Source organism: Lissotriton vulgaris, chromosome 1_1 (genome assembly GCF_964263255.1).
Source record: "Lissotriton vulgaris chromosome 1_1, aLisVul1.2, whole genome shotgun sequence".
NCBI lineage: Eukaryota > Metazoa > Chordata > Amphibia > Caudata > Salamandridae > Lissotriton > Lissotriton vulgaris.
In genome coordinates this window covers 1,954,700,949-1,954,713,431 of record NC_141685.1, presented here as the reverse complement: position 1 = coordinate 1,954,713,431, position 12,483 = coordinate 1,954,700,949, and the positions used below count along the sequence as shown (strand labels likewise).

General features: G+C 50.2%; 1 protein-coding gene across 1 annotated transcript in view; it reads right to left on the bottom strand.

Moving 5' to 3' along the window:
• Positions 1–12,483, bottom strand: part of PRPF18 (pre-mRNA processing factor 18) — a 195,898-nt gene that overhangs the window by 54,167 nt on the left and 129,248 nt on the right. Inside the window, exon 8 of the mRNA XM_086933196.1 lies at positions 10,440–10,580. Coding sequence (XP_086789322.1) covers positions 10,440–10,580 — 141 coding nt within the window. The remainder of the gene's footprint in view (positions 1–10,439; positions 10,581–12,483) is intronic.

The window sequence follows — 12,483 nt, the reverse complement described above, 5'->3', positions numbered from 1 at the left end:
GCAGCCAGATGAACCTTAATGGAATGCACATTAAGGCCAGACTGCGCCAAATGTAAAAGGTAAGGAAGGATGACATCTTCCTTACAGGTCGTAGGATCATGGTTCTTAGACTGGCACCAGATACAAAACCTCTTCCACTTGTAAGCATATGAAGTCCGAGTGGAAGGTCTCTTAGACTCCTTCAGTATGTCCATGCAATCATCGGGCATATTCAGATGGCCATATTGCACTATCTCAGGAGCCATGCCGCCAAACTCAAAGACGAGAGGTTGGGGTGTAACATCCGTCCCCCGAACTTCGTGAGAAGGTCCGGCCTGCACGGCAACCGAATGTGAGGAAGGAGAGACCGGTGAAGTAGGTCCGTGAACCACCACTGCCTGGGCCACTCCGGGGCGATGAGTATCATCCGAGCTCTGGACCGAGCCAGCTTGATGAGCACCGCCGGAATCAGGGGAATGGGAGGAAAGGCGTACAGAAAGCTGTTCGTCCAGTTGATCCATAGCGCATTCCCCAGCGTCCCTTGCTGGAAGTACCTGGAGGCGAAGTCTCTGCACTTGCTGTTTTCGGCGGTGGCGAACAAATCTACGTCTAGAGTTCCCCACCATGCGAAGACTTCTCCTAGTACTTCGTCGTTTATGACCCATTCGTGTTTTTCCTGAACCAGTCTGCTCAGTGCGTCTGCCTGAACATTCTGCACACCTGGTAGATGGGTGGCCGTCACCGTCAGTCCTCTGGCTAGGAGCCAGTGCCAGATCGCCTGCGCCTCCTGTGACAGAGTGCGTGATCTCGAGCCCCCCTGCTTGTTGAGGTAATACATTGTGGTGGTATTGTCCGTCTGTACAAGCAGAGAGTTGGTCTGGAGGGACGGAAGAAAGGCCTTCAGCCAGGAAATTGATGTGATACGTGGCCTCTATCGGTGACCACGTGCCTTGAATCTGTAGAGTCCCGGAGTGCGCTCCCCATCCCAGAAGTGACGCATCCGTCACAACAGTCTGCGTGGGAATGTCCTTGTGAAAGGGAACCCCTCTGAGGAGATTCTCCGCCGAACACCACCACTTCAGAGACTGAAGAGCATGCAGCGACAGACGAATCTTGTCGTCCCAGGATCCTTTCCTCTGATCCCACTGGTCCTCCAAGCACTCCTGCAGAGGTCTCATGTGCAGCCGTGCGTGTGGTGTCAGGAAGATACAAGAGGCCATCGATCCCAGTAGAGAAGACACCATCCTCACTGTTGTAGATGGAGCCGTCATAAGAGCCTGAGCCTTCCGAAGGAGTGATAATCGTCGCTCTTCCGAAGGAGACACGCTTGCTGACAGCGTATCGATGGAGGCCCCCAAGTACTGTATGCATTGGACCGGAGTCGGGACAGACTTGGCCATGTTGATGTGCAGCCCCAGCTTGTTCAAGAGAACGCACGTCTTCTGGAAGTGTGCTCGCGCTTCCGAGAAGGAGGATGCCTTGATCAACCAATCGTCCAAGTACGGGTAGACGAACACCTTGTTCTTCCTCAGGTGTGCTGCCACCACCGCCATGCTCTTCAAGAACGTTCTCGGCGCAGACTTCAGTCCGAATGGGAGTACTGTGTATTGATAGTGATTGGTGCCGACTTGGAACCGCAGGAACTTCCTGTGTTTGTGTGCAATGGGCACATGGAAGTAAGCATCCTGTAGGTCTATAGCGCAAAGCCAGTCTCCCTGTTGCAACTGAGGGTAAATCTGATGCAACGACAGCATGCGAAATTTTTCTCTGCGAATCCATTTGTTTGCCTGCCGCAAGTCCAGAATGGGCCTGAACTCGTTCTTGTCCTTCTTGCGAACCAGAAAGAACCGGGAGTACAGACCTCTTCCTCTCTGAGACAGAGGTACGTCTTCTATCGCCCTTTTCCTCAACAGGATATCCACTTCTGCCTGAAGCTCGCGCAGCTGAAACTGCGAGCTGACCGGGGGAATTGCTTGGAGGAGGGCTGGTGAACCGAAGACTGTATCCATTGCAAACAATATTCAGCACCCACTTGTCCTGAGTAATTTTTCTCCACTCTGCCAGAAAAAATTGAATGCTTCCCCCTACCGGAGTGGGTAACGGATCCGGGGGAAGTAGGTTCCTAGGGCCTAGACCCAGCCTTGCCCTTGGGCGCTGGGGCCGACTGCTGGCCACCTCTGCCCTTCTGGCGCTTCTGGAATGGCTTACGGAACTGGTTTTGCTGTTGCGATTGTCCCGCAGCCTGTCCCCGTCCTCGGCCTTGCCCGCCGTACCGCCGTTGGAAAGGGCGGTACTGCTTCTTGTTCTCCTTAGGCTTCTCTAGGCCCACAGCCGTCAGCGTCTCCACCTCCGCCTTCATGGGGGCCTTCTCATCGTCCGCATGCTTCCCGAAGAGGGTCTCACCGGAGAACGGTAGTTTGGCCACCCTCTGCTGTGCGTCCGGTTTCAGGGACGTAAGCCGGAGCCATGCGTGGCGCCTTTGGTTGATTCCGTGGCAAATACCGTGAGCAGCCAACAGTGAAGAGTCCGCCGCCGCGGTGATGATCTGGTTGGCCACCAGCATCCCCTCACTCAGTACTTCCATGAGGTCTTCACGCTTCTCCCGAGGTAAATGCTCCGCAAATCGCTCAAGGGAGTCCCAGAGGGCGCGTTCGTATCGGCCCAACAATGCTGTGGCACTCGCCGCTTTCATGGAGGTAGCGGAAGTGCTACAAACTTTTCTCCCCGCCGAATCCATCCACCTTGATTCCTTATCCGGGGGAACCGTGGAGGAAGGAGTGGTGGCATGCTGCTTGCGGGCCGCCGTCACGATGACAGAGTCAGGAGGAGGGTCCGTTCTCAAAAAGGCCGGATCCGAATCGGGGGCCCGGTACTTCCTCAGTAATCTGGATGGAGCCGCCTTCGTCACCGCAGGGGTGAGAAACAGGGCCATCGCCGGTTCTTCCAAACCCGGCACCAGAGGCAGGTGGGGACGAGACAGATGTTTCTGATGTAAAGTCTCAAAAATGACTGACGTTTTCGGAGTCGGCACCGTCAGGGATATGCCCAACTTCGCAGCGCCCCGTAAAAGGACGTCATGGAACGCTGCCAGGTCGTCTATCGGGGAAACCCTCGTGTCCGGCGACCCCGATAGGGTAGGAGAATAGTCCCTCGGCCCAGAGGACCTCGTGCGAGCGAGATTCGCGCCTCCTATGGCGGCGTCTCGATCTTGTGGATGATCTGCGTCGCGATCTCTCCTTCCTCCCAGAGCGAGAGCGAGACCTGCCTGGTCGTGGCCGCCCCTTCGGCTTTCGTGGAGGGGTCTTCCTGGGTTCCTCACGGGGCTTGGGCTTCGGTGTCCCCTTAGGAGGAACAGGCAGGGACGGCAGGGAAGTGGACCTCGGAGGGGGAACCACCGGCTGCGGGATGGGTCCATGTGGAGGGACCGGAGGAGGAGGAGGATCTCCTGAAGGCAGCGGAGGATTGGATGGAGGGTCCTCCTTAGGAACAGGAGGAGGAGGAGGAGTCGGATTCCTGGGCCGAGATGGCGTGTACACTTCTGAGGACACCGAGCCCTGTGACCCTTTAGGCGAAGGGCGCGGAGAGCCATTTCCATCAGCGGGTGACCGCTTCCTCTTGCGTCCTCCACTCGAAGCAGCGTGACTCCTGGGACTAGAATCCCTCTTGCGCTGTTTTGGAGAGGCTGACCGACTCCTAGACGCTGACCGTTGTCTGCTGCGCTTGTCCGGCGTCGAACGACGCCTCCTCGACTCCGGCGTCGATCGCCGTCTCCTCGGCGTCGACCCTCTTTTCCTCGGCGTCGAACGTCGGGTCCTCGACGTCGATCTCTTCTTCCGCGACGCCGTACGCCGCCTTCTCGACGTCGAGCGTTCCGTCTTCGACGACGAACGTCGCCGTCCTCTTGATGCCCTCGACGTCGAGGAGCCCCTCGACGTCGACCGGTGCCTTGACGCCGATCGACGGTGTCGCCTTGACGCCGATCGACGGTGTCGCCTCGACGGCGAGCGTCGACGCCTCTTCGACGGCGAGCGTCGATGTTCACTACGTCTCCGGAGTCGGTAGGAAGACCTCGACGTCGACGAAGACTGTGACGTCGGCGGTGGCTTCGACGGCGACTTCCCCTTCGACGTTGAGTTGTCACGCCGTCTCGACCCGGAGCCCCGGGGAGAAGGGGAGCACGCCGCCGTCATCCCTCTCGACGTAGTCGTCGATGCAGTCGACGGAGACCGGGACCGTTTGCCGGACTTCCTGCCTCCGGGGAGCCCCCCAGAGGCCTCGGCAGGGGCAGAGGGAGCCTTCCCAGCCTGCCCAGACCCACCTGTAGTCTGCAGCCGCCTCTCCTCAAGGCCAGAAAGCCTGATCTTCATCCTGTCCCTCAGAAGCCGTGCAGAAAATTGCTGGCAGATGGCACAATCCTCAGGGACATGATCCTCAGGGAGGCACACGATGCAGACATCATGGGGATCACTCGTGGCCTTCTTCCTCCCACATGCTGGGCACTGAACAAACAGGCCAGGCATTTTAGAGCCCTAAAACGCCTAAAACAGCACACAAAGGGGGAAGAGAACACCAAGAAGTAAACTGCAACACTATTTGAAGACAAAAGTGTCAAAAAACATTCAATAAACCCTTGAAAAAGGGAGAGCTCAATGCCAGGGTCCTGTAAGCAGGAGCCGGAAAAAAGAACTGAAAGTAGAGGGACCTGCTATGCATTCTGGGATTCTGGGAGAAGTTCTGGAAAGTTCTCTTAAAGGCACAGTATCCTATTTAAGCCACATAATGGCAGCCTATGGGGCTTGTCTGTCCCTACCTTCCTCTCTTTCATTCCAGAGTCTTTGACTGAGGGAGGCAAGTTTCTCTATGGTAGAAACTGGCAGGCTGTGTTGTGTGTGGTGTTTTTTGGTGGAATTTCTAGTTGAAGTACTGGACAGTGTAGCCTGTGGATATAGGCTGCATTATTTGTCTTTAAATTCTCTCTTAAGTGTCTTTGCAGTTTCTGCATTATTTTGACAACTTAAGAGATTATTTTTGATTGCCGGGGTCCACGCACATGGGCGGGACTATTCACTAGATTATGACTATACACAGAGATCCCCTACTACAGAATACGGACGTTCTGGCGTCTTGCCCGTCCTTCAAAATCGTCGAGCCTGCGGGCAAACAGCATGTTCGTGGCCTTCAGGTCCCGAATCTCCGACTGCAGGTCGGTCACATCAGTAGTCAAACTTGACGCCTTTATGTCGAGCGACTTGACTCTATCGTTAGTCTTACCGAGGTCGGCACTGATGAGGTTGACTTTAATCGCCAACGTGTCGACCTTATGCATTAACACTTCGTGCTGTTTATGCATTTCGGCCTTGATGCCCGCAATGGCTCCCATAACATCCCGGAGGGTGGGTTCAGAGTCGTCCGGCGACACATCGCGCTGCGTGTCTTTAGTACGGCCTGAAGCTCCAGGCGATCCCTTTGGAAGGGTGAAGCGTTCAGAGATGGTGGGCTGCGAGAGGGAAGGTTTCCTGCTGACCCTGGGTTTCCCTTTGTCCGGGTCACCTCTGCCCGCCATGTTGGGCGACGGAGGTATCACAATCCGAAGAAGGAACCGGCCGGCCCTGCAGCCTCCAGGCGGCGGAAATCAGTAATCGCCTCCACCGCCTCTCCAGCACGTCAATCCGCTGGGCAATCTGGTCTGGTCACCAGCGCAGAGCGGGGCAGCTCCCACCTCCTCGGACTGCCACCGCGTAGAAGCACCACCGTCGCCCTCGTAGTGCCAGGTTATTGTGGCGTCATAGTCTCCAACCCTCAACACGGTGTAACTCCGCGTAGGAGACCCGGATCTTCGATCGGAGAACGGGTCCCGCTTCAGCAACAGCACCGCGACAGATTCCCACTAATGTGGGACAGGATGGATAGCAGGATTAATGCGGAGGATCGGAGGGTCTTTGGAGCTCCGAGCTCACGCGGCCATCTTGGTTGCCCGGGAAGCTCCTCCTCCGGTTCTCCAGTATTGGTGTCTTTCATAGATTCACATGCAACCCGCCCACCTCCCCTCAGAGGTTTTTTAGGCTATTTTGGTTTACCTTCACTCCTTGCGAGAAAATCAGAGAGCCTGAGCCTCTGGGGAGAACATTCTGGTGGGTGCTGGCACCTGATTGGCTGTAGTTTGGACTATACAAAATGACTAGGATAGTCATAGATGTGGAAGTTTTTCCTACTGTAGCATGGGCTACTTTACTTCCTGGTTTATTTTTATTGGTATTTACTACATATTTATGGCATATTATTGCTTTTTTATGTACCGTGTGACTCACACTCCGACGACGGGGAATGATTCAGGCATGTGAATCTATGAAAGACACCCCTAATACTGGAGAATCTTAGGTTCTCCTTAATAGGAAAGATTTTTCTAATTAAGATGGAGGTGCTGCCCCAGTGCCTTTATAGATGGCAGGGCACCATGTACGAGATACCTAGCAATGTCTTTCGGGAACTGGACAAGTTCCTGGTAGACTTATGGGATGTCAAAGATGCCAGATTGGGCTTGTCACACTGCAGCTGTGCTCGGATAGAGGCGATATGGAAGTACCTGACCTTGAAATGTACTATCTTGCATCACATCTACAGCGTGCCATGCACTGGTTCAATGACGAGTCTAATTGGGAGTAAAATCTACTGGCTAGCTCTATAGGAAGGGAAGACCTGGGGGCCCTGCTGCTGCAGAGTAATAGAACACCTGGGACACTGCCACACGTGTTGAGGGTAGTGCGTAGAATCTGGGAGGGTAGAGCGAGTAGTTATCCACAGGGCTTTCTTTGGTCCGGAGCTGTACATTTGGAAAATTCAGCCCTTTTCACAAATCGAGCAATCCAAGTCAATGGCCTGCAGCGGGAGGTGGGTTGTATTACTTTGGGGGACTTATACCTAACGGGCCGATTTGTTCCTATAAAAGAGGCGACTAAGATATTTGGGTTGGACACAGGTCAATTCCTCCAATATGCCCAAATGGTGGCCACGCCTCAAGAAATCTGACCGTTATTTCCAGATGCCCGAGAACCTATGCAGACACTTGTGGCACTGTTGACGCAGACAGGCGGTCAGACTCTCATCCCCATATATACCATGCCCTGGGGGCAGACATGCCCAGGGACCACCTTAAAGTGAGGCAACGTGGCAGCGGGCTTGAGAGCTCCTGATCACAAGTGAAGAGTGGGGTGAGTTTCATAGTTTAGTGCAAGGAGTCTCTGCCAATGCACGGTTTTAACTTACACATTATAATATGGTGCAGATTACATATCTATCTCCCAGACACCTGCACACTATATTCCCTTCCATGAGTGTGGGATGCACACGGTGCGGATATGAAATGGCTGAATTCTTTAACGTTGTATGGAATTGCCCACTGATTGTTTGCTAGTGGGCTGGGATACTGGGACACTTACATAGCGCTACAGGGTGGGCGATACCTAGGGATCTGAATCAATGCTTATTGGGGTCGGGCCTGCAAAGAAAAACAAAAAACTCCGTAGGAAATTTGACCTGCTTAAACTGAATTCAGCCAACTGACATATAGCCATCCGATGCAGAGCCGAATCCCCCTCTGACTGCAGACTGGCAGCGAGACATGACGGAATCGGCTGGGGCGGAGGAAGTACATATGAAACTAGTAAGGCAAGATGATAAACTAGCAGATGACTTGCAGGCATGTAATGCCATTATCAAAGACCTTGATGATGCCGACCCAGCTGCCTCTGCGACAACAGAGAGGATGAATGACAAGGGGCCTGAACGATATAAATGTCCCAGTGTATGATATGACTGAGTTTGGGTCCTGATGACTGCAGCTGAAGGTGGCCGAAGGGTTATGCAACAGAGGATACATGGTGTGGTCTGCTGTTCGTAGAAATTAGACTCTGTACTGAGCGGGAACCTGGGTGGAGGAGTGGGTGTTTTTCTTCAACATTGTATTTCACGCAGTTCTTGAGGCATGCTGTGATATCTATTATGGAGACACTTGTTATGGTGTCCTGCTTGGCAACTCTGGTCATCCTGTGGGGATACTTATGGTTATACTGGATGATGTTGCCATGCATGCTTTGAGGATATTACTAAAATGTGGGTTTTTTTCAAAAACCATTGCTCCTTTCAAATATATCGGTTTAATTGACTTCTCCCTGACCTTACAGTAGCAATTGTCATCATTCTTATCTTCCACAGATTATGAGCTGCGGAGAGACAAATAACTTGCAGGATTATACTGTGTGCTTCCAGAAGCCAACACCTGTGGTAGCCCGACTGCTTTTCCGCGTCAGCAGTGTTATCGCCCTCTCAAGTGCATATACATAAAGCTAGATCATGGGCGGTCCTGGGTCCCCAAAAATGCTAAAGCAGTTGTTGCGCCAACCCCGGGAGTAGAGCTGAAATGGAAGCAGCAATTAGAAGTCAACTGACTGAGTGCTGTCCTACATGTATACAAAGCCAAAGTGGTAGCAGTCACTATTTAAGGGGCAGAAATCTGGGGCTAAATCAAAGCCACAAAAATTTTAAGGCAGGAAAACGGATACCTAAGATCTCTTCAGAGACAGTGCAGGGGTGCCTTCCAACTGCACTGAGGCTTGAATTAGGTGTAAACAGCATTTCTGACCAAATTGTTTTGTGTGCTCTCAAGCGGGTGATCAGGCTTATGGTCATCCTTCATCAGGGCACAAACAGAAAGGCGCTTTCAGCTGCTATTGGTCTGGGAAGTCAGAGACAGTGCAAGTAGCTTGACAAAGTAGAGAAAAGATTGGGCAGGGTGAACTCTGAGAAAACCTCTACCTCGTAAATTCACCTACTTGCCGGCCCCATCAAGGATAGGTACTGGCACCACAAACTACACCGTCTACATCAAAACGCAAAAGGGGGCAGGCACTTCTGTTGTGACACTTCTCTCTAAAGACAGTCTAGGATTTAAAACCTACACAGCAAGCACACTTTTGCTATGCACATATAAACAGCAAGGGTGTGTAGGGCAATGGGCAGTGGAGCTGGGTGTGCCACCGGAACCGGCGACTGCAGTCAAAAGTCTGGGCCTGTACGTGGATGATAAACTCTCCAAGAAAAAACAAGTCACCACGGTAGTGGGTACCTGTATAGGCCTGATGCGTCAATTGAGGAAGATCTCTGCACTACTCTCATTTTCCACCTTGAGACACGTGGTCTCAGCCACAATCCTGGCTAGGCTGGACTACGGAAACTCCCTGTATATCGGTCTACCCCAGCGGCTGCTGGATAGGCTACAGGGGGTTATGAATGACGCAGCCCGGCTGATTTACAAGAAACCTAGGACTGCCCACTCTTCCCCTCTGATGCAGGATCTACATTGGCTCCCATTTCGGCAGAGGGTTGTATTCAAAGGATTGTGTATCGTACACAAGGCGCTGTATGGTAATGCACCAAGATACTTGAAATCCCGCCTATCCCCATATACACCGAGCAGGACTTTGCGCTCGTCGGACGCTACCCTCTTGTCCCAATCCCCTTTTAAACTGGCCACGGTGGGGGGACGTGCTTTCTCCAACACACTCCCAGCTTTGTGGAACAAACTGGCCCCAGAACTAAGGAAGGAATGCAATCTGTTATCCTTTAGAAAAAAGTTAAAAACTGTACTGTTCAAGCAAGCATGGAGCAGCCTCTAGGCGTTGTGTTAAGATCAAGTAAATACCTAACCCCACTACGTAATCTGGACAAACAGCGCTTAGAGACCCCGGTGGTTATAACGCGCTATACAAATTAAATAAATAAATAAATAAATAAATGCAAAAGGGTTTTGAAAATGAACTCAGGAGGGCCTAGAAAATGTGGTACATATGTATTCATTTTGCTCAAAGACAGATGTGAAGTGTAGGAGAATTTTGCAGCTATTGTTTAGGCTTTCTAAGATAAATAATTACAGTGAAGCGGAGATGTCCCTCTTCTTTAGGACAGGTGATATGATCATTTTTGCAACAGTTGATCTATACCTTTTTACAGCAGTTAAAAAGAAGAGGCACCTTTCTGGGTCCGGCCTAGTGAATCTCAAGCCGGCATATGCCAACAGACGCTCCTCCTTTGCATCCTTACAAACAAGGGCCACCTTTAATTTTCAGCCTTGCCACGCCAAAGGCTGTTGATCGGCCAAGCTGGAAAGGTTCACTTTTAATAACTGCTATTATAAACTGTACAACTAATGTGTATTTTAATTTTTAAAGCGAAATTATATTTGCATTTTATGTCAATCTTTATTACAGCATGGCTAGTTTAGCGGAAAGAATTAAAAAAATATAAAAAAGGTACTTGTGTTGTCTTCAGGTACATAAATAACATCCAATGTAAAATAGTTAACAAATTGACGTTGCTCTCTCTTCTGCGTGTTATTCAAACACAATCAACCCTATGCTGCGAGACGAAAACCGCTTTTTAAAACTAAACCGGAAGGAAGCCCTTACCCTTTTACGAAGTTTTCGGAACAGCGGTCTCAGGTAGGATTCAGTCTGTTTCTGCGTGGCGCTGGCAAGTTTCCCTTGTACACTGCGTTTCACATAATCTTCTCGGCTATTTAGGTCTTTTGCCCACACTCCAAGAAGAAACTACATTGTACAGGAAAGTAATGTTAATACGTTACCGCCACCTGGTGGTCTTTTCTATTACAGAAGTTTAACGATGCTATACGATTCGGAAGAACAATGCACTTGCAGAAATGCAACAAGATAGTATAATAAACCATGACTTCTTTGTGCCGGAAAACTAAACAAGCATTTACAATGCAATGGTTTTGCCTTTGTTAAAGTTAGAGCTATTGGCATTGCTCTTGACATTATTTTTATTTATGTTTTTTTTAACATAAATAAATGGCATTGTCATTTACAATGCCAATAGCTTAATCTCTCGCAAATGCCACACACAAACACCCACAGAGAGCCCCCCCACACACACACACAGCGCCCCCCCACACAACCACACAGCGCCCTCCACACATACACCCACACAGAGCCCCCCCCCCCACACAGAGCAGAAGTATGCTACATTTAATGCGAGTCACAGGGCTTTAGATCTCATCCACATAATGTGGAGCACTACAAAAGATGGAGATGGAATCACAAAGGAAAATTGCAATTAAAAACGGAGAACCTTCTTCCTGGGGCCTGTGGGACAGAAGGCTTGGTGACAGGGTTTTTTTTTTAATAAAGAGTTCTGATCCCATGATTCAAAGTCTCAAACTCTCCCAAAATGTCATACAAATTTAAAAAGCCAACGAAGGACTTACAACTAATAATACCCATGCACGATGGGTATGTTCTTACTGGCAAAGTAGGGCAACTTAAATACAGTTACTTGAATAACTTCAATCTCCAGACAGAGCATCAACTTCAGCCGTTTCCTCTGAATCACAGATTTGCCAGATACATTTTATGAAGGTGATCAATGGATTAATAAAAAGTCTCCGGTTAAGGAGAGGATTAAGTTTAAGACCCTTTGCTATGCCCATTGCATCGCTCAGGACAAAGGTCCTGAATACTTAAAAAATCTCCTTACTATACACCGTCCAACCCGGAACCTAAGATCATCTGGCATGATGCTATTCAAACTTCCCCGAATCATCAGGGCCAAAATGGGAGGAAGATCCTTTAGGTATTTAGCTTCTAAATACTGGAATGCGCTCCCGCTCCACTTGCAGATGGAGCCATCTGAACTGATATTTTGTGCAAAACTGTAAACTTACTTGTTCCCCAACATGTAAACCTCCCCCGAGACTCTTTTTCTACAGCTCCTCCGGATCTCTGTATTGTATTAGCAGTTAGCGCGGGGACACACAGTTCTGTGCAGCCAGGCGCTTTATAAATGTATTATTATTATTATTATTATTATGTGAGGGACTAATTGTTGGAGAATTTCCACACAGTTATTGTAGAGCATAAGTCTCTTCTCCAGTGTCCAAATTTCGACTTGGGTAGTTGCTTCAGAACAGCACTAAAGCAAGTGCTTCTTCTTCCTACACATCACTATTAGCCAACTTAAAAGCGCCCCCTTACAAGTGGGTAGGCAATCTGCATGGATCCTCCTCACTCCTGAGTAGACATGTAATTGTCAGGAAGCCGAAGGGTTAGTTAAGGGAGTAAAACAGTATTACCTCAAATCACACGACAATGGGGAACAAGAAGCAGAAATCTGAGTTTGCATTGATTTCAGCATATTATTCCAGATTTTCAATTAGAATTTTACAAAGACTGTGTACCTGCTATCAAACACACCCCATCCATGGTGTTTCTGTGGGACTTGTAATCCAAACGGGCCAGGTAACTGCAGTTACTGGACTCATCAAATGGGATTGTAAGGCCCTTGTAATGACTGCCCTAATGGAATTGTTACCTCTGTCCCTTCATATGAAGGTGGCTAAGTTACTTATTGTTCTCGGTGTCCACCACTTTACCTTAAACAGATATTTGGAGGTGGGTTGTTTGCCTCGGTTTTTTGTGCATGCAACACATCCAG